This window comes from Molothrus ater, chromosome 6 (genome assembly GCF_012460135.2).
Source record: "Molothrus ater isolate BHLD 08-10-18 breed brown headed cowbird chromosome 6, BPBGC_Mater_1.1, whole genome shotgun sequence".
Classification (NCBI taxonomy): domain Eukaryota; kingdom Metazoa; phylum Chordata; class Aves; order Passeriformes; family Icteridae; genus Molothrus; species Molothrus ater.
This window is the reverse complement of record NC_050483.2, coordinates 29913679-29938493: the sequence shown is the minus strand read 5'-3', so window position 1 is coordinate 29938493 and position 24815 is coordinate 29913679. Positions and strand designations below refer to the sequence as shown.

The window sequence follows — 24815 nt, the reverse complement described above, 5'->3', positions numbered from 1 at the left end:
CGCGCCCCGCTCTCTTCAGCGCTCCGCGCCGCCCCGCCCCTCGCGCCCCCGCGTCCCCGGCCAACGGCAGCGCGCGCGCACGGAGGTGTGTCCCGCCCCCCCCTCCCGCGCGGCCCCGCCCCGCTCCCCTCACGGCCGCCCGGGGTTTTTCCACTGCGGCCGCCTCGGCCTCCCGCAGGTGCGGCAGCGCTGCCGCGCCCCGCGGGGCCGCCGCCCCTTCACGGCCTCCCGCCGCACTCTCCGCAGGTCGAGGGCAGCCGCTGTCCCGCTGTCGCACCCGCCCAGCCGGGACACAGGCGAGGGCTCGCAGACAAGCAGCAGCTCAGCCGGGCTCCCTGGCTGGCCACAGCGAGCTCCGGGAGCCTCCGTGCGGGAACGCTGCTCCGTGGCTTCGCTGGAGAAGCACGGGTGGCGCTCATCACCTGATGGCCTTGATAAAGCACTGAAGGACCACCTATCCAGCACCTGCCTCGAATATTGGTCTCGGAGCATCGTGGCTTGAGACGATTCTCAGAGGTCTCCAGCTGTTCCTATTCGAGGCACATTTGAAGGATGATTAACAAATGAGTTAAAAACAAATTAAAGTCCCCATCTTTCCCTGCTGTGACAAAGCAAGATGACTCCCACTGTCAAATGTGCAGTCTTTCTGCATAAGCTTGAAAGATAAGCTTACAGTTCATGACATGACAGACAACAAAAAATGGTTAGACAGGGAGTTCCCAGTGACACACACAAAAAAAATCCAAGCAGTTTTGCTTTTTCCTCTTAAGATTTCCAAGTTCTCCTCCCGTCTCTATGTCAGTAACTCCCCCATGTCTTGTGAATGTGAATTATTGTTAACACTCCTCCAGGAGCTCACGTTTCTTTCTGTCCAGTTTACTGACCTGGCTGTTCATAGTGCTTTTACCTCTTCTACCTCCTACTCTGATTTTTCTTTCCCTTTCTTCCTGTCCCCACCTCTGAAGCGGTCATACCAGCTGTCATAACTCATGTTTATTTACTTCAGTCCTTCTCGCCATTTCAAACCTTTCTTCCCTCTTTAAAAAGCCGGTTTTCAGTTTATTGGGTTTTTGTCCTTTTTTACTTCATTGATGAACTTCTTTCATCCTCTTTTGAACTTCAGTATTTTCTTCTCCATTTCTGCAGTTCATTGTCTGCTGTTACTTTTTTCCCCTCCAGCCCAGCTCACCTATCCTCTTCAGCAGAAAAGGAAAGCCCATCCGTCCACCTGGTCTCTTGTGTCATAGTGAGATCCTGGACATACTGCACAAGACTTCCCACGGATGGCAGCCATCAGCCACTCCTCCAGGCAAAGCAAAGACCTTGGCAGTGATTCTCTGATGCCCCTTGGTTTTTCATGTCTCTTAAGACTCCTTTGCTGCCCCTGTGAGAACAAATTAACTGGTTTTTTATATATATAGTATCCACCTAAGAGCTCTGACAATCCCATTAATTAAGTAAATTGCTCACAGAAAGATGGCAACTGCAATTAAAGCTAACGCTCAAAAACTGTGGTAGAAGGGAAAAAAAGAAACGCCAAAGAAATCAGGATGGCAGTTTGAAAGCCACAGAGCTGTAGCTTTGTATTACTGCCACGTAAGTCACATGAAGTAATAACTGAAATGCATTAAAGGGAGCACAATACAAAGACTCATTAAGTCTCTATGCAAAGCCAAGTCTCCAATTTACCACGTATTTAGATGGCAAAGGACCAGAAAACTCTGCTTTAAACTTGGGAAAAAAAAATCCAAAGACCTTGTACCTAAGTGTGGTACAGATGAGAAAATACATTTATGGAGTTGCAGATGGTAAGGACAAAGGGGGGAAGAGAACCTTCTTGAGGAGAGGAGGTTGCATGGAGAGCTCATAGAAACTTTCCAGTATCTAAAGGGGGCCTTCTGGGAAGCCAGAGAGAGACTTTTCATCAGGAATTGTAGTGATAGGACAAGGAGTAATGGAAAAAGGGGAAATTTAGGTTAGATATTTAGGTCCAGAAATTTAGGATAGGTTAGAAATTTTTTCCTTTGTGTGTGGTGAGACACTGGACCAGGTTGCCCGAGGAGGTTGTGAATGCCCCAACCCTGGCACTGTTCAAAGCAAGGCTGGAAAAGGCCTTGAGCAACCTGGTCTAGTGTGAGGTGTCCCTTTCCAAGGCGGTGGTGTAGAACTAGATTCTCTTTAAGGTTCATTCCAACCCCTTAACAGTCTGTGATTCCATGAAAACCTCCGTCTCTTCATCACGGTAAGAGACACGTGCAGCCCCACTACACCGTGTGCCCTTTAAAACACATATTCCATAAACAGAGGGAGCAAGCAATCAACTGTCAACATGTGCAAACCGCAGAAAGCGCTGATGTCATCGGGTTTAAGGACGGGCGCCTGGCGAGGTACATCAAGCGGGACAGCCCACTGGCAGCACCGGCCGGCGGCCCGCGGAGAGAGAGCGGAGCCGGCCGTCGGCTCAGGCTCCTCCCGCGGGAGGCCGGCCGGCCCGGGCCCCGCCTGCCCGGCATGGCGGAGGAGCGGCGCTTTCTCTCGGCCTCCGGGGTGCCGATCGCGCTGCGGCGCCGCCAGCACAGCGCGTCCTGCCGGGAGCTGGCGGTGCGCGGCCCCCGCCTGCAGCTGCGCTCGCTCAGCGCCGCCACCTCCGCCGTCTGGCTGGCGGCCTACGGGCTCTTCGCGCTCTGCGAGGTACCGGCCCCGCCGCCGCCCTCGGGCCCCTCCGCGGCTCGGGCCCGGCTCGGTTGCGCCCCACAGCCCGTGTCCGCTGTGGCACCGGGGAACCGGGGGAGTCCCGCGGGCTGGGCGGCCTTGGCTAGCGGGGCCCGGGGCATGGAGGGCGGCCGCAGCTCGTGGGAAGGCGCTCAGCGCCGCTCCGGGCATCCCCCGCGCCCCGGGGACGCCGAGCTGATGGGGAGTGCTGGCAAAGGGAGAGCTGTGCCAGCCTCAAGGCCGCGGGCTGCCACCTGCTTGCCCCGGTGTCTTCTCGGGTGCCTCTGGTGGTTTGTAGCCTCTTAGACAGATTTATGTCGGCGTGCTGAGTGATGCCTGGCACATACTTGTGAGTCCAGATAAAACGTGCTCACTTGGAGAGATGAGTTGTGAGAATATGAAATTAAGGAGGAATTGAAGAAGGTGAATGATTTTTAATCCCCAAAAGGAATTTTTCTGAGTGACTCAGCACTGCACCATGAATGTCATCAGTTTTCACAGCTGAGTCAGAAAGATGTTTGCAGTACAGATTTAAAAATCTGCTGATGTTTCAACTAATGCTTTTGGATTTATCAAAAACTGGACCCAGATCAGTTATGTCCAGACTGAATTCAGTAGCTTAACCAAAGAAGCTGGTCACTGTGACCCATGCTCTGACTGTTGCATATCCCTTTTTTTCAGTAATCTTTCCTAAGAAATTAAGATAGAGATTGCATTATAAGTCAGTTGTCAGGAGTCAGACTGGAATAGATGGCTCATGTCTGAGTTTCATTTTTTATGAAAGCATACAGTGGGTTACCACCCACTGCCTTCCTGCTTGCCTTTACACACACTCCTGCAGCCTACATGCAAGTGACTGCAATTCTTCCTTTTGCCAGGAAATCAGGTCTGAAAGTCTCTCTCTTTGTGAATTTCACTGTTTGTACTTCATGACTGTTTTTTTCCCCTGTGATAGCAAACTTTTGGAGAAGTCCTGTATACCTCCTGAAGCCATGGCTTCTTTAGCTCACATGGTGGTACAGGCCCAGCTTGAATGGCGGGGCTGTGCAGTTCTTTAGGAAGTGTCTGTTATAACTCTCATTAGTGGGTAGGTGGCCTGGAGTTCTCTAAAACATCTACCAGAAACAGATGGTAGGTTTTGGACCTTTAGAATTTATTACCAGGTCTTCAGATGACTTACGGGGGACTATAGTGTCATCAATTATATGTTAAAATGTAACAGCAATCTCAGGATTGCAGCATGCAAAAGACATTGATCCTTAGAAAAAGTACTGGATAAAGCAGATTTTCTTTGCATTGGTATTTAAGGCAAAAAGAGGCTGAGGTTTGAACAAGTTTAGACTGGCAGTTCATAGTAAGAAAACCACCAGGGCAGTGTTTATCCTAAAGGCAGGTTCCTCCACAGTGAAAATCCACCCTTGGTTCCTGTAAACATTTCACAACACTTTTTTGTCAGTGACATCATCTTTAGAAGTTGGCATAATACATTCTCATTGACACAAGTGGCTTGTTTAGATTGAGATTTCTGCATTGAACTTGGAAGGAAATAGAATTTTCTTGCAGTTTTTAGTTTCAGCTCCCAATTCTTTAAGTGCATACAGCAAAGACTGATTTAAACTTCACTACATATATATCAGCCAGTCAGGTGAATAAAATGACTCTACCTAAGTAAAAATGCTTTGCACCTGTAGCTTTAATATACAATTTACTGTGCAATTTTACTTTCTCTAAAGCTGTGTTAAAGTGATTGTAGTACCAGAGCTCTGCCTTTTCTTGGCTTGTGTTACAGAACAGCATGGTGCTCTCTGCTGCCATCTTCATCACACTGCTTGGCCTGATCATATACCTGCACTTCGTGAAGATTGACCAGGAATCCCTGCTGGTCATCGGCTCACTCGGCATTCAGGTGACTTCAGCCTACGCCTCAGGGAAAGAGAGCACAACCTTCATTGAGATGGGTCAAGTGAAGGATGTGGTTATCAATGAAGCCATCCATATGGTAATCATACAAAGTCTGTCTTCTTGTGTCTGGGCACACTCACAGCCAGTGTATTTTCATGAGCATGATTTACCAGAGCAATTAAACACAGCACCATCCATAGATTTACTAGCATCAGGAGCTTTATTTCAGATTTTTCTCCTTATTCTGTCATCTCTCACCTTTAAAGGAGAACTCAAACCAAACAAATAACTTCAAAAAGCCAAATCCATCCCTTGGATAATGCCACTGGCATTGAGCTAATGGGTTTAGTTCTTTCTGTTATGCTGTTCTTACAAATCCTGATGTCCAGCTCCATATGTAATCAAGATGGAGATGAGAAGTTATGACAACACAAACAATCGTTTTTCCTGTTGCCAGGGTTTTCTACAAAGCTCCTGTAGAAAAGCAGACCTTACCCTTCCAGTATGGGTGTCTTCTTCAGGTTAAAAACTTAATAGAAAAAAAATAGGCAAAATGATTTCTTTTTTGAGTGAAAGCTATTGATAAAAATGTGTAGATTTGACTGTGACCTGGCAGGATTTGCCTTCAGCCCAGTGAGTTGAAACACCCTATTCCTGTGCTAACTCCAGGCAGTTTGATAGCATTTTTATACTCCAATGACTTTTTTCTGTTTGTCTTGTAGCAAAAAGTTATCTACTACCTTTGTATCCTCCTCCAGGACCCTGAAGATCCTCAGGCAGTATCTGAGGTTGTGCCACTCTTTCAGGTGAGTTTGACTGAATGGTGGAGAGATCCAGATGGTGGTCTCTGTGTGTGCATCAGTTGTCTAAGCATATTTTTATTCTGCTACAGTAGCTGGTGACAGTTGCCTTTCCCTGGCTGGGCTGTCAGGGTGGGTGGCACTTGAAGTCTCACAGAACTACATAATGGGGATGGGTTTTTTTATTTGCTCTCCATTCAAACAGCAGGGAGTTGTGTCAATCTGAACCCAGCCAGGAGTTTGCATGAACTAAAAGTCTTTGGCTCCCATAGGGTGCTGAGGACTTGTAGAGCTTTCTGTGCAGTCCTGTGCTCAGTTACCACCATAACTCTGGCACTGTGCTGCAGTTGATTTTTCCCTTAGCTCTGTGTACCAAAAGTTCTCATAAATCCTCCTTGGCATTGGAATGACTTCCCCTGCCTGCCCTGCTGACAAAGATCATGGTACAAGCAGTGACCAATTTGTTTAATGTATCATAACTTGTTTGTGTTGCTGTTACCTCGTCTCCCCTCTCTCTTCTCTCACTAACGTGTTCTGACTGTTCATAATCCCATTTTTGGAATGGATTTGCTTTGTGTGTGTTCATGCCTAACACAACAGTGCCCTTATCCATGAGGGGTGGTAAGCTGCACAGAGGTACCTCACTTCTTAGACTGCTGAGCTGTAGAGCCCTCTCTGTCCTTAATTCACCTGCTGCTGGTGACTGTTTTGTAATCTGCCAACAGATCAGTTTGTGACTGGATACAGTCAGTCTGAATACTTAGGAGTACAAATAGTCTATTTCATTTACACTTTCTGCTAACACAGTCCCACAATTGTAAAGATCTTTAGTAACAGTAATATAAATTAGATATTTCACATATAAACAAGGGGAAAAGTAGATTTGCTGGAAATCAACAACTACTAAATTCCAGATAGCTGCATTCAAGTACCTGATATTAGTTAGATACGTTGCTTTCCAGGTCTGCCTGGCATCTCTATTGCTGTATTGTTTCTCCTTTTTTTTTTTTTTTTTTTTTTTTTACCATTCAACTCTGACCAGTTTTGTTTTCATGGAAATATCTTAGCACTGGTAGAGTTGACTCCAGCAGCATAGGAGGTATGGAACTCTTCCATTTTGAAATGCAGTGCCTGTCTGTAATTATGTTAACATGCAAGTTAGTATGTTAGTTTTGAAGGAGCAATGATTAGTACCTTTATTGTGTCTCCTTCACTGGGTTTCTTTAAGTTATGGCAGCCTTCAAAAATACAATTTCCCATATCACTCAGCCCAGGAGCCTTACTGCACTGATTTGACCTTTTGTTCTCTCAAGCAGCTCTTGCAAGGAGGCATTTGATGGACTTTACACAGTAATGCTGTTGCAGGAGCTCAAAAGTTACAGGATCATAGGGACTGTGGGACCATGAAACTTTCACTTCCTTGCTGGTTTTAAGCTGGTCCAGGTTAGAATTGCTGAAAAATCATTGTACTTTGACCACTGTTTGCTGTTTGGGTAAAATTAATTGGCGTTTCAGTTCAGAGCCTGATTCTCTGTTGTTTGACTTCTAGAGCTCCAAGCCACGACTGGACTGCTTGATAGAAGTGTACAAAAGTTGTCAAGAGATCCTGGAGCAGAGGAAGACAGCTCCACAATCAAGTGAAATAAAATAGCTGAAAAAAAGACAGCAAACTTTCAGCAGGACTCAGAGGGACACATGGGAAAGCAAGAAAAACTGGCCCATTAGCAGAGCTTTTTAGGCTCAGACAGAAGAAGCTTTTTCTTGCCTCTCCAGAAAAGAATTTTGGGGAAATAGGGTAAAGGGAGATAAGAAAATGCATCCATTTTTTACTGTTTCGTGCATCTGAAAATTATGCTAAAATTATAAAATAACCTTGGCTGGATTGCCATAAGTATGCATTTTTTGGTTTTTATTTAACCCTTTGAAAATCACACTCTAAATACCAAAGCTGATGTGTAGGATCAGATAGTAACTTCCTGAAGACAGGAGAATTTCAGAAGGACAAAACCAGAAAATTAAGCTGTTGCATTCAGTTATGTTTAATGGAATAAACATCAAAGAGATCTGAAGACTGACCTCTTCATGGATCTGCTTGAAGGAGTCCCATGTGATGGGGTCCCTAGAGGGAAGAGGGATCTGAGAATGCTGATTGATAGTCAAGGATCATTTCTTCTGAGATCAAGAACAGTCCATCCCAATGAGCAGGAAGTGAAGCAGAAATACCAGGAAGCCTGCATGGATGAGCAAGCTGCTCCTGGCAATGCTTGAACACAAAAGGGAAGTGTACAGAGGGTGGAATTAGGGACAGGTGATGTGGGAGGAATATAGCAACACTGTTCAAGATGCAGTTAGAAAAGCTAAAGCCCAGCTGGCGATGAATCAGTTGAAGGATGTCAAAGGCAACAAGAATGGTTTCAGTACGTGCTTAACTGTCAAAAGGAGCACAGGGAAAGTGTGAACCCATTGCTGAATGGGGCAGGGCCTGTTGACACGGGACGTGGAAAAGATGTGGCATTTAGAGGCCACCCGAGTTACTCTCAGAATATGAGGCACATGTGTTGTTGAAAATGATGGTAATGACAACATGAATGAAGTTTATTAATCTGTGCTTTTGCAGTAAGTCAAGGTTGGGAAATTCTTTGTTGATACGCTAAAAGTTACCGTAACACTCAACTGGTATTTTTCTCTCTATATTCCACAACTCCTTAGTAATATTAATGAGGTGATTGAAGTGTCAAAAGCTAAACCCACAAGTTGGCAGGAGCCTGGATTCATGCTTATTTTGCATACAATGCTGTACCATGCTTGTCCACATAATCTGTAAATGAACACTTGGCACCATACCATCATGCAATAAGGTGGAGATAAGGGGATTTGTGGGGTTTTTTTCCACAGTCCTACAAAGTTTGAAAGACAGGTTAGGTAGCTCATGTCACAGGAAGTATTCTGGTTGTCCAAGTGAAAGGCAGCAGCTTGGGGATGTGCTGCTGCCTTTTGTGCCAGAAGAGAAAAGATGGCTCAACAGAGTGGACAGAGTCATGGACTCAAGACTGTGCTGGGAGTGCTGACTATGCTGTAAAAGTCCTATGAAGTCCTCAGAATGTGCACTGAAGAAATTACCAAGAAGCTGAGTCACAGCAAGAAGTCTGAAAGATAGCTTCAGCAATCTTTTGAAGGAGTGAACATCCTGTGCCCATGGTGTAGTCATCCACTTAAGCTAAGAGGAAATCAGCAGAGAGAAACAAGGAATCAGTCTAGGGCAGGTTTATACCAGCTATGGTTTGTGCCTGGATACCAAACACAATCTCTGTTCATATTTGTTTACATCAAGAATATTTTGGCTTTTAAAATAGTTTATTTCATTCTGAGAATAATACACATTTAATTCATGGTTTTTAATTCACAAGCTGCATTTTATTAAGACCAAACAGAAATTTCACAGTATCTTCCAGACAGCCTTTTACTTACAGCAGTTAGGAACACAAAGGCTTTTGTCATCTCATTCTATGCTGCATTAACAGTCATTGCCAAAAGCATTGATTAAAATAAAAAATTATTTTCTCTACCAAGGAATCATACAAAGTAGGTATCTACACAGGGTGGGGTGTTTGAAGACAGGTAAGCTATAAATAGGAGGGGTGTGTGCATCCATCAGAGTGGGGTGGTCCCTGAAACACTCAAGTATTGGTGAATATTTTTAAGAAATAAGGAAGAAAGAAAGTTTTGTGTATCATGCTTCTCAACTTAAAGTGCAATTGTGGCAAAAAATAATGAGTTTCAGGAGAGCTGCTGTTTATTTAACATCTCTGCTTCCTGTTTGCCCTGGTACAAGTCTCCTCAAGTCTCTGAGGACACAAGGAAATACAGCCTGGGGACTTCTATGCCTTGAGTATTGCCAGTACTGATGACAGCTCCAGCCTGTTGTGAAGCAGCTTTGTTACTGGTGGGATACCAGAAGCAAATTGTCAAACTGACCTTCAGATACAGGAGAAATTGTCAGGCACAGGTGATAGAGTGAGGAGGAGTAACACTGTGTTTTCTATCTGACACAGCTGTACTAAGATAATTGTGAGAGAGAGGGGAAATACAAGCTACTATCAGGACACAGAGAGACTGGAAAGTATCTAAGGGAAAACAAAAATTACTAAATATCTTCTTAAAGTTATTTTTGGCTCAGAAAACTTCTACCCTTCTCTGTACCTTCAAGGGATGGTCTTTAAATTCATAACAAGTGGGTACATTACAGTATGTGCAAATCAGGTCACTGTTCATAGAATCTTTTCCTGTCTTAGGTCTGCCATACTATTTCTATCACTCACCAGAGGACGGTTTGGGGTTGGGTTTGTTTTGTTTGGTTGTTTGGGTTTTTTTGTTTTATATTACAGAGATGCTGATGAGGGATTGCTTAGAACAATTTTTGTCTGCCCCCTGCTCTTCTCTTTAGTCTGTGGCCTTGCACCCATCATAAGCACGAAAAAAATCCTTCTTGATCTATCAGCTCCCCCATGTGCATTAGCTGGATGTGTCAAGGTTGGTGGCAGGTACTAAGGAGTAAAAACACTGGTATGGTTGGTTTGTTTATTTGCAAATAACTGGTTTGCTATTACTGACTTTGGTCTAGTGGTTGGATTAATACTGTATTAATTTGGGAAAGCTGCCCATGAATGCATAATTATTATGAAGTTGAATGTGGTACTTTTCAAAGTGCAGTTATTCTTCCTTAGCTTTTTTAATGCTTCTCAAAATAGCTGAACTTAAACCAAGTAGATTTAGATTTTTTATGAAGAATTGATATTTTTCCTTTATTTGTTTAAAATTCAATTACCTTCTCATAATGAAGTCACTTTGAAACAGATAAAAAAAAATCAAACCTACCAACATTCTTTAGGAAAGTCAGAAGAACATGAGTACACAATTGCTGACTACCTCCTCCTTGTTTATGGTACATGAAGGAAGCAGGAGTTTAAAAGAAGCAGCTTCTGTCAAGTCAGAATGGCAGAGCTTGTCTGGGAAGATCTGTCCTAGTTGCTGAAAGACAGAAAAAGTACAAAATTTGCTTGCCTTGTCTTCTTTTTTCTGAGATAATGTGCAGTTCCAAACACATCTACAACAGTGGTTATCAGAAGTCTTAGAAAGTGCTTGTCTGAGAGTGGAGCATGTGACACACGGAGCCCTGCCCTGCAGCAGCAATCTAATGTTCATCTATTGCATAGAACAGTGTCAGTTTCTAAAATGCACCGGTCCTGTAGGTGCCAGGGCATTCTCCGACACTGTCCAGGTCCCAGCTGTTCCCAGTACTCAACATGAAAAGACCCTAGGCTTCCTCCACCTTTATTTTAAGTTGAAAATACTCTTAAGCACTGCTGAACTCTAATTCTATACTCACTATTTCAAGTCTGAAATCACCCTTGACTTGCATCAGAATTATTCTTGTGAGTTTAATTCCTCTTCCTTCTTAGCAATGTCTTTCTTTCATGTCTGAGCAATAACACAAAAGTTTATGTCGTTTGAAATCTGAAAATGGGAGGGATCAAAGAAAATATATGTACTTGTAAAGCAAGGCAGTACAGTAGGAGATGGAAGAATGAGTGCAGCTGTAATGACTGGAGCACTGTGCAGGCAAATGACCTGAGGAATGGTATTTTGGATGGAATGTGTCACAGAAAGGAAACTCCCGCACAGTCCCCCAAATCAACTTTTTTTTAAGAGAAAGTACACTGCCTCTACCTCTAAGGAACTTTTTCTATTATTATGGAAAAGGAATCAGAGCCTGCATTAATCTGTGGTATATAACCAACAAAATCAGCTCATGTGGAACAAGCCCTTAGAGCAGGGTGGGCCCCTTTGTGCTTCGGGGCACGGAAGGAAAAAAGCACCGATTTTCAGTCTCCCAGGGCTTCTTAGCAGGTGTTTGGCTTCGTGAGGGCTGTGTGGAACACAGCAGTGAAGGAGTCGAACGATAGTTAATGTAGCTGGCAATCAGAAGTGTTGCTTCAACAATCTGGGGAAAAGAGAAAATGATTAACTGTATGTTAATTAGAGGTAAGAATGCCCTTTGATTTTTAGGATCTATTGACCGCATGGCTTTTGTAAATGGCTTTCTCCCATGGAATTGTTCAGTTTTAAAATGAAGCCCTGTCTTTAAGAGTTAGGTAGAATAAGTCTCTTGTTGAAAGCTCCAGCTTACAAAGGATCTGTTGAATATATATAGCTATTGCAGCAGCCACAAGTACCAGTCCCCAGGGCTTGTACAAAACACCCAGCCCTGATGCTGCCAGCTGGAAAGAAACTCACTTTTCATTTGTAATTACCTTTGGAATTGCCATTGTGAAGAGGAGTTTTTCAGTGCTATTTTTTCCAGAACTTCTTTCTTTCATTTTGCTGACTACAATCATGAAGTCATCTCGACAGCCTCCAAAGGTCAGCACAGAAGAGTATGAATAAGAGACCTTCAAATGCTGCAGACAGAGAGTTTGAAAAAGTCATAGTTCTGTAAAAACCTCCAAATGTCTACCTTAAACTAATATATTAGTTTATATTGCTACTTCCTGCAAGAACACCAGATCTCCAGCAGTGAAGGGCAGTAGATGGCTCTAAAGGTAAGAGCTGGCAGAGAAAGCTCAAGTGAGAATCGCATTTCTAGTTTTCTCCTGGTGTGCTCGAGGCCTCACTACTTCATAGTACAGATTTTGTTATATTCCAGATGGTGGTAGTAAAGCACACACCACTGAGATTTTGCAAGATGTATGAACATGTTTGCTGCCCTACCTTGAGCAGATGTAATTTTCCTTTGTCTGTGGAGTGTTCAAACATAACACTGCCTTCCCTCATCTCTGACTTTTACAAACTAACTTCTAATAATAATTCACATTTGAAGTTAAAGACAAACTGTTAGTGACTTTCACTGGACTCAGGGGAATGTCTTTCTGTGCTAGGTAAGGTATTCCTCTGAAAGTGTGTTCCTCAACATACCATTGTGTTATAATCCAGTATGCTGATACCATCTTCATTCACAGCTATCCAGACTGGACAGTCTTCTGATGAGGAAGGCAAAATAGGCTAGAGAGAAATAAAATTATGAATTCAGGTATTTCTTGAACACCACAGAATGATATTTCTGATATAAATGTTGAGATTTAAGGATAAAGTGAAGATGAGAAAAAATCCTAAAGGCTTATTACTAAAGGCTTACTGGTGTGACCTGGTTTGATTTTTAAGACAGCTCTCCCCAAAATTTGGAATAACATTTTCAGATTTACATATACTTTTTGGAGTAGTGGCACAAGAGATACAAGGATAACAAAGCCTTTGAAATTATTTAGATGCCATCAGTGTGGTTAAAATTGAAGGAAATGCTAGGAGTTATAAACATACGTGTTTATACTGTTCCTATCTGTCAGGAAGGCAGTGAAACCTGCTGGTTTCTATACCAAGTACCATCACATCAATGTCATTTTGTTTCTTACAAAATCTTACAGCAAATGTGCATCAATTGTCTGTTGAAGATGACTTGTTTTGATTAACAACAGAAAATCTTTCCTGGGAATCTGCTATTACATGGCTAATGCCATAGGCTTTGCTGTTTAATTGCTGAAAAGTTATAACATGCATTAACCATCAGGAATACCAACATTATTTCACCTGTGGGTCCACCTATTCTATATTCTGATTCTTCAGTATACTGAATTACATATTCTGTCAGTAACCTCAAATACCAGTAACCTCTTTTAGTCCTGACAGTGGAAATAACTGTCTTTTGAAAAATATATTGTATATTTATTACTATTTATTTTCTTGTATATTTATTCAAGAGGTCCCTTTCACCATTAGACTTTTCTTCTGTAACCAGAGCAGCTTTGACTTCAAAACAAGAGACATGTAACCATGAAGAAGATCTCCCTCAAGCTTTCAGCAGCAGAAATTTCTGCTGGGATGGGAAAGATGGTTAATGCCAAAACCTGTCTGATTTCTCAGACAGCCATTATGTGCTAAGAAATTAGTTCAGGCATGAGCAACAGGTACAGAGCTCTAGCCTGGAATGGGGTGAGGGATGGTACAAGCTGCTGGGGGAACCGCTCCCTGCAGCTGTTCTTTCCCACTGATGCCTGTAGGCTGGTACCTTACCCAATGTGTACTTTTATTTCTGTTTCTGCAACAGGACATTAGGAGTACTTGCCTCTCCCATGAGGCAAGGAAAGCATCCAGTTCTGTGTTAAGCAGAGAACAGGACTGAAGTAGCAATTCTCCTTATAGCTGGCACTAGCTACCAGGTGTGACTTAGGGGTGACTCTTCCCTTCCTCCCCCACTGTGGTATGTAAATGTTAATTTTTAAACTACCATTGCAGCCTTGATGTCCAGGAAAACTGCTGCCTCAGAAAGCTTTGGCAAGGCTTGGACAGGTAATAAGTGCTCTGCACCATGATCAACTGACACAGCCAGGGAACCTTCAGTATTTATTTACTGAACACTAGCAACCCCTAGTGCTTAGAATATACTTGTCTTCTTTTTCAACCTATATGGTACTAGGGCTGCTCATTCAGAACAGAATTGTTTGATTTTTTCCCTTTCTGAAATAAAAGCATTTTCAACTCGTGTTACCAGAGGCTGTAGGTATGTCTCTTCTCAGATAATTCACTCTTGGAAACAGAAAAACGTGTGCTCCAGTTACCTTAGCAGCAAATATTTTGGTTCCAAAGAGAGGCCATTTACGGGCCACCGTCAAATAAATTCGAATGCATTCTGGTGGAGAGCATCCCTGCAGCACCATCCACTTTGTCACCAGCCTGTCTGTCAGTTGCCTTTAGGAATCCAAGACACAAGACAGTATTACTTACTAATGTCTTCCAAGGAAAGATATGTAAACTTGCAACAGCTAATAAATGTACTTCTTCACTCCAAAAAGGTTATTCTACACAGCACTTACAGATGGGGCTGTTAGCACTATCAGTTCTACAACCTGAATTTATTTTAGCTTTTCTCTACTTCCACATACTTGCTTACCTTCCTCATACCTTGCCTGTAGTATGCTTTATAAGGAGTGGCAATATGTATTAACTTACTCTTGATTTGGCTCACTAGGGATGGTTTGGCAGCTACCTTGCTACATGCAGATGGAATTTGCTTCCAAAAGGAGGTAACTGTGTTACTTCCACCACTGCATCCCTAAGTAGTTTACGGTCTGTAGGAAGAACATTCTCTCACTTTAAATCAGATAGATCTGAGATCTGTGGCAACATCTGAATTTTGTATTTGAGCTCTCTGCATTGTCTAAGTCAAAACATCAAAAAACCCTGCCAAAATATGTCCTACCAGAATTACTGCATGGCCTAAAGCAACCCATGTAAGCTGGCTTTATGGCTTATTGAAAATGTTAGGCATCTGGATTCACTTGGGGGAAGTGTAAAACATAAAACTCAGAATTCATCTCAGGCTTGGGTTAGTTTTCTGAAACTGAGATGCCTAATTTGGAAGTAAAAGGCCTAAACTTCTTGTCTATGGCAAAACTAGTTGGTGATTTGTCTCTTTTTATATTGCTTTTTCTTTTAAGGGAGCCTTTTCCTGACACTTTTGTTTTGTTTGCATTTCTACATCAATAATCTTGACAGGGCTCCTTGAAACTTCTTAAATGTAAAGGCAATTTGGCAAGCAAAAGCTGATTTCAATACAAAATATTGAAGAACCAACAGCTTACCTGAGCTGTTCAGGAGTAATGTTTTGCTTGTAGTGTTTGGGGTAGAATTTATCTAAAACCTGGTGGAGAAGATGCTGCATTTTCAATTGTGATGGTCCCCCAGGACTTGAAGATCCTGGTCGATCCAAATCCCCATATTCCACCTAAGACAACATTATAGTTTATAGGGCAACAGAACTATGAGGTCCTTAATGCAGTAGAACATTCCATGAATTCCCATACTGATAAACTACTGTGTTTATTAGGCATGCAAAAAGACACAGCTGGGGAATGTTGTCTACAGCATTAACCAGAGCAAATGCATACAGAAGAGTAACCACTGAGGACATGACTGCCCAAGGAATTAGCTACTGATCTAAGAGAATGGAACATGATCTCAGCCAGGTATGTGTTGTGAGGACACACATCTGTATAAACTTCCAGGCTTTGGGGATTTATTCTCAATTGGCCAATTAAAAGAACAGCATTTTTGTAAATAGTTTGGATCACATCCCCCACTTCTTTACCTCAGTTTACACTGTTTTAACAAATACAACACTCAGTTTCAGGTCAGTAAAAAACTATTATACTGCTTATCATGCCCACAACCCACAACATGTGTTTTATGTGGTAAAATACTAAATGCAAGCCTGGAGACCTAATAGAGGATCTTAGAAGATGCTCCTCCTGAGTAAGAGGGTATTGGCAGTGTAAGAGGGGAATTTTTTACTATTAATGGAATTCTAGTGGTGGTACTATTTCCATATCTCTGCTAAGGTACTAATTGGAGCAGGTCCAGTGATGGTTCAGCCTCACTCTGTTTTTTCCAATATTTTTCTTGAGAGGGAAAGGAGAGGCACAGCTAAAGCAAATTTCCCTACAGCTATAGGTATGCTACTATAATGGATCTGTATGGTTCATCTGATGGTGTGTTTGCTTGACAAATCACACTGTATGTTTGATGTGCCTTTGATGTAAAAGGGAGCTGCTTAGTCAAACATAGTGTATAGATGAAGGAGGACAAAAGAGAGGATTTCTGCCATACTCACCTGAGCCATTAGAGCCACCATTTCCAGAGCTAATTCCTTATTAACAGGAAACCTTCCATTGGCTATTTCATTGCTCACTTGGAAGGCCAGTAGCAACCGCTCACGGTCTGTCTCACCTTTGGCCTGGCTCCGGAAATACAGTCTAAAAAATAGGGAGGATTGTGAAGGTAAAAAGATACTGTGAACAGAAAGTACAGCTGGGAACTTAAATCAAGGTGAGGCAAAATAAAAGTGTGGTTTGTTTTGTTTGTTTTTTTTTTCCACTGAGGGGGTACTGGACAGATTTGGAAGCTGAGATGCTTCCCTTATGAACAAGATTTGAGCAAGGAGGCTCAAAACATGCATTCTAGCTTAGGAAGCTATTTGAATTCAGTAAACCAGCCACTTCTAGACAGTGAACACTTATTAAACACAGATAAGTCAGTGTCCATTCATCACAATCAAGCAGATAGGCAATATTTAAATTACGGCCTTCTCTGCTTATCACAGAAAAGAGAACTACCTCTCCTCTACATGTATAAGCTTCTCCAAGGCAGCCTTGTAGACTTGCCAGCTTGGATTTGACCACTTACACTGAAGGCTTATTAAAAATGCCTCAGTTTGCTTCAGCAGGACATAGGAGACCAAATTAGCAGACTTTGTTCAAGGAAACATGCTAGTAAATCAAAGCTATTGTTTTGTATTCCATCAACACTTGGAATTTTTTTGAAGTGGTATAGCAAGATTACTAGTTGAGGTTGAAGACACCAGCTTGGGGAATGCTTCCCAGAACCACTCCTCATACTTACAGTCCACAGCAACTAATTCATATATTAATTTCAAGCTGCATCTATGGCTATAAATTCCACTACATGATATATTCATTCCGGTGGATCAGTTTATTTATTTTTATGTCTCTTTGAGATTAACTACACTCTTAGGACCATATTGACCTTACAAATGTCTTATCAGAGTCCTTGGTGTTAGAACAGTCCAGCCTTGGAAAGACCATATCAAAACATCCTTGCTGTCTAGCCTATGCACATTCCAGCTCAACAAAATAATACTGCAAAATTTCACTCCCGAAACAAATACAACCTTCTGGGTCAAAAGCAGTAACTTCTGCTTTCAGCTCTATTATACCAACTAACAAAGTTGATAGAAGTTTGTTTCCACCGTTACAGTCAATAAAATCTTCATATGTTCAATACTGAACTCTCTGTTCAGTTTTGGGGCAGCCTTTGTTTTGCCTGCAAAGAGAATTCATTCCTTGTTCTCATACAGCTCTTGATTTACTGTAATTCAGAATTCCTACCTGTATTATAAGTGATTACCTTGTTCCAATTTTTCATTTAGATCTTTGTCTTTTACTTCCCTTCTCTACCATCTTTCATCATCTTATTTTTGACGTTTTTTTCTTTATAAAGTTTGGACACTGCTACTACATATCTCTTCTACAGCTCATATGATTTAGAACATCGTTCTTGTATCTTTTCCCTCTTTGTGATTGTTCACTTAATTGCAAGTTGTGGCATACTTGTTTTCATTAGTGATTTTTCCTCTAGGTCTCTCTTCCTCTCAACTAACACATATTCTTCAACTGTGTTTTAGGATCTAGGCAAATGAAATTGTGCCAAGGATGCCTTATTGTGCTACAGCTAGTTGTTAACTATTTTTAAGTCTATTCTGCTATTGCAAAGTGGTTTGGGTTTTACCCCTAGGTCATATGCTTTTGTAAATGCAACAGACAAAACCCATCACATCTCCTGTAGGATTTAACTGCATCTTAGCTAAAATAGTTTTAGTACCAATGGTGCTGGTCATTTACACAGATATATGCAGTCTAGAATGTTTAATTAACAGCAGTAGCAAGGCCACCCAACAGAGAACAGTACCTGTTCTTGTAGGTCAACTTTACAATTCTTGTGCCACCTTCATATTTCCCAGGATGCAATTCTTTTAAGGCTTGTTCCCATTTAGAAATGACATCACAAATCTTTAAAAAATATCAAGGAGAGAGGAGACACAAACTTAGGTGAAATATATAACCAAGGCTTGAGGGGAAAGCAAGTGAATAAAATATTGTGAAAAGAAGATAAAGAGACAGACTGGATCAGCATAAACACAGCTCAAAGTGACAAAACACATCCTTTGCACAGTATGTAAAAATTAAAGCATTCCAACTGAAAACTCCAGCTCTAACTTGCAGGGGCACACATGAATTCTGGTCTGGTAGTAATTCTCGTGGCTATGTCCATGTTAGCAAGTAGCAAAGCTCAGGAGGAACAGATCTGCCCAGAGAAACTCCCGTTCCTAAGTCCCCATGCCCACACTAGTAGTCCGACTGAGTGACCTCAAAGTCCTCTACTATGTTGGATGACATCTTCAGTTCGTGTTTCATGCAAAAACAATCAATTTCATGCTCTCAGATTACTCCTTAATGTGAGTCAAAGCATGGTTAATAGGAATGATTGGTAGGTTTACTTCAAAGTCCCCTCTTGAGCCAAACTAAAGCACTAATGTCCTCTGAACAGCAGCAGAATGTGCATGGCTGTACCAAACCCTTGGATGTGTCTGTCCAAATTTTGGGAACATTTGGTCCTAGAGTCCAACTTTGTAACTCAGACATTTTTCATAATAACATGGTTTCTGTTTGTTTGGTTTTTTCTTCCATTCAGCTTCTCCTGGTTATTCTAGCTCTTTTTCAAGTGGTCGAATGAAGGCCCCTACTTCTCTTTTGATGGCATCTCAATGAAAGGAATGTGAACTTAAGAAGCCACATGAAATACATAATCAGATCTCTAAACCTCTCGTAAGCTACTGAGATTTACTGGTTATTAATTACTTGCCAAGGCAAAGCCCTTGATTGTTTCAAGCTCCTTTGTTTACTCTGATACTTCATCTCTCCAGATAGTCCAATTACCAGCAAAGCTCCAGATTACCTGATCTATATCAGGCCATGAAAACAAATGATATAATTTGGCATCGTCTGTGGTAGTTTTCCTTCAAACCATCTACTTCAAAGTTATTGGTGTCTTCTTCCTCTGTTGCTTAATGTGAAATTTTACACTGTGTAAAACTGATTGTTTAAGTTCCCTACAGTTATCAGGACCTCTTTGAAGTTGCACTACAACTATTCCTCCATTAATGCTGTATTACAAGTTATTCTCACAGATTTGTACCAAAATCTGATGGGTCTCATTAATGGCAGCCAGCCTGCTCATTTAAGGCAGTCATTCAGCTGCAGCATGGGTAAAAATCTCCATATGAAAGTCACAGGTGCTAACACTTTTATCTGCCTTCTTCTTCCCATGATCTAGGGCACAACACTCTTACAGTGAAGCCATACTCAGTCAAGCTTTCTCCCCTCTGTACGCTTATCAACAATGAAAGCCTGAGTTATCTGGAGACAGCGAGGAGATACTTCATAATCCAACAGATGGAATTTATACAGACATGCCAAAAGATTCACAGCCTAACAATTTTGTCTCAATTAGGAGTGTCACATTTAATGTCAGTTGTGATATCTGATCATAGCTGGCCTAGCTCAGGCATGTTCAATTTTGTAGTGAAGACAAATTAAACTTTAATATGTACTAAAATTTGAGTTAGACTTTTTAAAAATTGACCAATTTATCACCTACTAAAATAGATCTTTCTATTAAGAACTATATTAGATTAGGCTAGCTAATTATAGAGTCATTTAGTTTGAAAAAGACCTTTAAGATCAGCAAGCCTAATCATCAAACCAGCACTACCAAGTCTACCACTAAACCATGTCCCCAAGTGACACATTTACAGATCTTTTAAATACCTCCAGGGGCAGTGACTCCACTACTTCCCCAGGCAGCCTGTTCCAATGCTTGAGAAACTCTTTCAGCAAAGTCATTTTGCCTAATAGTCATTCTAAACCTCCCCTGGTGCAACTCTGGGCTGCTTCCTCTTATCCTGTCATTTGTTACTTGGGAGAAGAAACCAACTCCCACCTGGCTACAGCCTCCTTTCAGGCAGTTGTAGAGAGCAATAAGATCCCCCTGAGCCTCCTTTTCTCCAGGCTAAAGAACCTCAGCTCCTTCAGCTGCTCCTCATCAGACTCTCCAGACCTTCACCAGCTTTGCTGCCCTTCTCTGGACCTGCTCCAGCACCTCAATGTCTTTCTTATTGTGAAGGCCCTAAAACCAGTGCTGAGTACAGGGAGACAGTCCCTTCCCTGCTCCTGCTGGCTTCACTGCTACAGGCCAGGTTGTCATTGGCCTTCTTGGCCACCTGGGCACACTGTTAGATCATGTTCAGATGGCTGCTGACCAAGACCCCCAGGTCCTTTTCCTCTCAGCAGCTTTCCATCCACTATTCCCTCAGCCTGTAGGGCTGCATGGGATTGTTGTGACCCAAGTGCAGGAATTAATATCTCACCTGAGAATATGAATCTAGATAGACAATACCCAAGCTTATTTGATCTTAATTAATTAAGAAAGATTTATTAATCATTTGGCAGTCCTTCAAAGATGTATACTAAAGGTAGCAGAGGCGAAAAATAAGTACCTTCATATTGCCAGGCAAACAATGTTCCAAATTCCTGCCAGAAGGATCATCTGTGAACAGAGAAAATCCCATATGGGATGGCTTCCTCATTCCTGTTTCCTGGTTCAGTCTCTGGATGAACTCATCAACAGTTGAGGAACCATCAAAACCTACAACCTGCAATGAAAGAGGACTTAACTGAGGACACAAGGATTGTGACTACTGATGGGTATCACAACTAATGAAGGTGGTTTCATATGGATTAGCATCTCAGGATGAACTGCCAGCTCCAGTGACAACACCTGCGTATTGTCTCCCTTTGTATCACATTCTTTCCCATATTGAGACACTTCCAACATCTCTCCCTTTTTTTCAGCTACCTTTTCTTCCTAAGATCTGTAGAGCTAGGGGTGAATTCCTTTCACTTTTGGGGAGAATCAGCTAAAGCAGCAAGGAGGAGAAGCAGTGTTTATCTCCCAGTATGTATACTGAAGATATGCATATAAATACCATGGTGCCACCCACCCACACGAAGGAGGCAGGTTACGGTGCAGTCCTCCAGTGCCCAGCAGAAAGGCAGCTGTGGTGGCTCACCTGGTACGTTCCATTCATGAAGTGCACTGGGATGCTGAAGGGGAGTGAGTGGTGGTAGGGGTTTCTCAGGAGGATGGACACGATCTCCATCCGGGAGGGCTTGGCTTCCCGCTCTCCAGCCTGCACTGTGCGGTCTACAGATCTCTGGCAGTAGATGGCATACTTGCCTATCTCACTCCTAGGCAGAGAGGGGGAGAAAACCACAAACATACTCCAAGTGCCATGTCCTCTTCAATTCCCATGCCATGGCAACGCATTCCTCCCTCAGGCCTTTGCTCCAGCAAAGATATGCCTCTATGCAGATCCAGTGTTCATCTCAACAGACTAACAGCTCAAGTGAAAAGCTACAACACAAACCTGAGCTCCAAGGATCTGTAAAACTAAGGCAGACAATGGAATCTCTAGGAAACACAAGAGTATTCCCTGCTTCTATGTGGACTGGACACATACCCTCTTCTGTACCCTGTTGCCATCATAGCATCTGTCAAGTCAAGATCAATTCACCCTCAAACTTGCTGTCATGCCAGTGGAATTTAATTACTATTGTGTCAAGTCCTGGTAAATGTTGAGTTGTATAATCCTGTGAGACTGATGCATTACAAGCTGTGTTTATTAATTTACACAGTTGTACAAATTGTAAGTTTCCATTAACCCTATCTGCCAACCAAAACACTTGACAGAGATTCCAAGCAAGCTTAGATTTGTTGACAGTTCAATACAGGATAGGGATAGTTAGGAAGATGATCAATTTACTGTCTACTGAAGAGAGTGCTCCATTGAACAGCATCTAAAGGATGTAAGTGTCTCCAAAGTCAAGCAGGAACGGTCAACTGCACTTTGCACAAAAATGTTAGGAATATATATACTCAGTAAGTTCTGAAATTGAAGTATTTGTATGGATTTGTAACTGTGCTATCACTTTCCAGGGGAAAATAATTCCACTCAAGATGTCTTCAGGGGCTCAGGACATGATTACAATTAAATCCCTACAAGCAACATGGAAGTCCAGAGTTCTGGTTTTTCACTATAGCAATATATTTCTCACCTCCCCAGTAATGAACTCAGACAATATTCAGATAGATAATCTTGCTTCATCAAGAAGCTGTCATGTCTGGTTTTTATGTCTCAGATGCTCCTGAGCCCTGTGACTTCTCACTTAGAACTCTCTGCCCCACTTTTCCTCCTCTCTTAGAGACTGGACATGTATGCTGAATCACTTTTCACAAAAACAATACTTAGAATTAAGATCTATAATTCTTCTAATTAAGATCTTTTAACACCTAGAATAGATCTAGACCATATGCATTATGCAGTGTAAACATTCTAGTGTCTTGCTTGCTGTGTGAAACAAGGAAAGTATATCTACTTAACAAACAGCTGGATCTACTCCATCCAAAGAGAGGTAAGTATTCCTAGAGCTAGGGAGAAGGAGCCATGCTAAATCCCATTTAGCAACTGCTCCAAATCTAAGCTAAAGGACAGGTGAACATAGGCCTTTTTTCGTGTAATTTCTAGGTTTTGTCTACCCCTAATTGCTTCATAGCTGGATCATATACATAAATTTACTCTTTGTTTCTGCTTGACGTATATTTGTTCACAAAGTTGCTTTTGGGCAGACCATCAGCACAGTAGAGCTTGAAGCTGATGTAATAAATCAGTTTCACACAGCCCAGCAAATCCTTATGAAATTCAACAGTCTCCAACAGCAGAGCATCGCCACTAGTGGGACAAATGGGCCTGTCTGGGAGCTGATAATGCACAAGTTTGAAGAGATGGTTCCTAGTACTAGACAAAAGATCCCTAACATGTTGTCTTAGCAAATGGAAAGAGAACCTGAACACTGTGGAGTGCCCAATACCTGTATTTTTGCTTTTGAGAAGAAATAGCAAATATGAGGCAACATTAAGAAAATTAAATACTTGATAGGAGTACACATTTCCTTTGCAGTGTCAGGAGACTTTTAGCTTGAGTTCAATGGCAGATTTAGGCTTATTAATTGAATATTTGTTTGACAGGATTTTTTACTTTTACTCTTTTACTTTTGTCTTAAAACAGTGTATTTTTGCAACAGACAACTAAACATCTCTGGCTCTGACCTCCCCACTAAGGACACAGTGAGATATACTGAAGACCTGATCACCATGGAAACAAACAAAGAGCACAGCATGAACAATGGATAACAACTTCTGGCTGTTACCATAGTTACACACAAAAGAAGTAAGAGAAAACACTACTAGCACATGTTTCGGGTTTGTTTGTTTTTCTTAACTTTTTACAGTTCCCTGAGATGTTTTATGCCTCACTTTTGTTCTGTCACTTTGCCTGCTAACCTGACAGCAGACTGTAATCACCTAAAATTTAAGTAATTCATTCCAAGTAATTACTTTGGTCTGTCTTTCTGTCAATAAAGAAAGTAGCTGCATAAGCAAAAACTTCCCAACGTAGCTCCAGTTATATCTACAAAAAGTTCTTCTGCTAGTATAGGTCACTCAGTTTTGTGAACTAGCTTCATCTAAATGACATATTAATGTGAATGGTCAAAGTGGCACAGCTTTATTCTACTGGGAACCTTCTGATCTCCCTCTCAATATATATTTGTAGGTGTGTGTTCCAGAATTGCTCCCCTTTTTATCTGCAGTGGGTGCAAGAGGCAGTCAGCTGAGCAGAACGAAAAGCTGTTGCAGTCCTTACCTGGGGTCTGCATGTCGCTGCAAGTGCTGTTTGATGTACCAGAGGAAGTGATGTTGAGGCAGAAATAGAGGAGCACATAAAGCCAGGAGCTGCCAGCACTGTGAAAGCAAAACTGGAAATCACTCTTGCTCTGTACTTCTTACCTGTTGTCTTTCACAGACTACTACAGCCAAAATGATGGCCAGTGACTAGTGCTTTTTGGTGTGACCCTTTCTGGATGTGTAGTTCAAGATGTTTCAGAGGCAGTAGTGGTCAGACTGCTCTTCAGTAGCTCAATCTGGACTCTGAGAAGAGTTCTATATCATTGGCTACTTCTGAACATTTGACTTCTGAAAATTTTAGTGTAACTACAACTGAGTCAACAATTAAGACTTAAATTAATACTATGTTACAGAAAATCATAATCAAAAAAGCATTGGGAAATTTTATTTCAAATTAGATCCATTATTATTCAACCTGATTTTAATGTCTCATTTGAGCTGGGAATATTGTAATTGCGTATTTACATTCATGCTGTAACTTATTAATTTATTTACCTAATAATTACAGTGCAAGATTCAGATTTCATGTTTAATAGTAATATTCATGACTTGTATGCTGTTGATTATCTAAAATGCAAAACAAACTTAATACCATGCGACAATTATAGCAAGACAACATAAACTATGAACTTTGATTCTGAATATGGTCTGAATAGACTATTTGCAAGTGGTAAACAGTAACATTTAAACTAAAATTTATTTTTCAAGTAGCTATATTCTTAGTGTTCTTCTTTGCAGATCAGTGCTGAGATTCTCTTTCCCCCAGCACACCTTTAACATAAGCACTATTTTAGGAGAACCAGTCCAATACCTAGTAATTAAAACCATGGGATTAAATGGAAAGTTTTTGCAGAG

General features: G+C 41.8%; 2 protein-coding genes across 2 annotated transcripts in view; one reads left to right on the top strand and one right to left on the bottom strand.

Moving 5' to 3' along the window:
- The first annotated feature begins 2508 nt into the window (after nt 1-2508).
- PIGH (phosphatidylinositol glycan anchor biosynthesis class H) lies at nt 2509-8983 on the top strand. Its single transcript, XM_036383249.2, has 4 exons — nt 2509-2691; nt 4502-4711; nt 5337-5420; nt 6964-8983. Exons 1-4 carry the CDS (start codon nt 2512-2514, stop codon nt 7063-7065), a joined length of 576 nt encoding a protein of 191 aa, XP_036239142.1. The 5' UTR covers nt 2509-2511; the 3' UTR covers nt 7066-8983.
- Nucleotides 8750-24815, bottom strand: part of PLEKHH1 (pleckstrin homology, MyTH4 and FERM domain containing H1) — a 50573-nt gene continuing 34507 nt past the window's right edge. Inside the window, exons 20-29 of the mRNA XM_036383246.1 lie at nt 23920-24017; nt 21229-21406; nt 20656-20811; nt 18009-18109; nt 16135-16276; nt 15107-15249; nt 14084-14213; nt 12387-12473; nt 11726-11872; nt 8750-11415 (exon numbers count right to left, since the gene is read on the bottom strand). Of these exons, the coding sequence (XP_036239139.1) occupies nt 11239-11415; nt 11726-11872; nt 12387-12473; nt 14084-14213; nt 15107-15249; nt 16135-16276; nt 18009-18109; nt 20656-20811; nt 21229-21406; nt 23920-24017 (1359 nt within the window). The 3' untranslated portion in view covers nt 8750-11238. The remainder of the gene's footprint in view (nt 11416-11725; nt 11873-12386; nt 12474-14083; nt 14214-15106; nt 15250-16134; nt 16277-18008; nt 18110-20655; nt 20812-21228; nt 21407-23919; nt 24018-24815) is intronic.

Bases quoted from the DNA above. Each gene is read 5' to 3' on its own strand.
- PIGH (XM_036383249.2), top strand. From the start codon at position 2,512: ATGGCGGAGGAGCGGCGCTTTCTCTCGGCCTCCGGGGTGCCGATCGCG. The intron at 2,692-4,501 runs GTACCGGCCCCG...CTTGTGTTACAG, and splicing joins GGCTCTTCGCGCTCTGCGAG to AACAGCATGGTGCTCTCTGC. The intron at 4,712-5,336 runs GTAATCATACAA...TTTGTCTTGTAG, and splicing joins TCAATGAAGCCATCCATATG to CAAAAAGTTATCTACTACCT.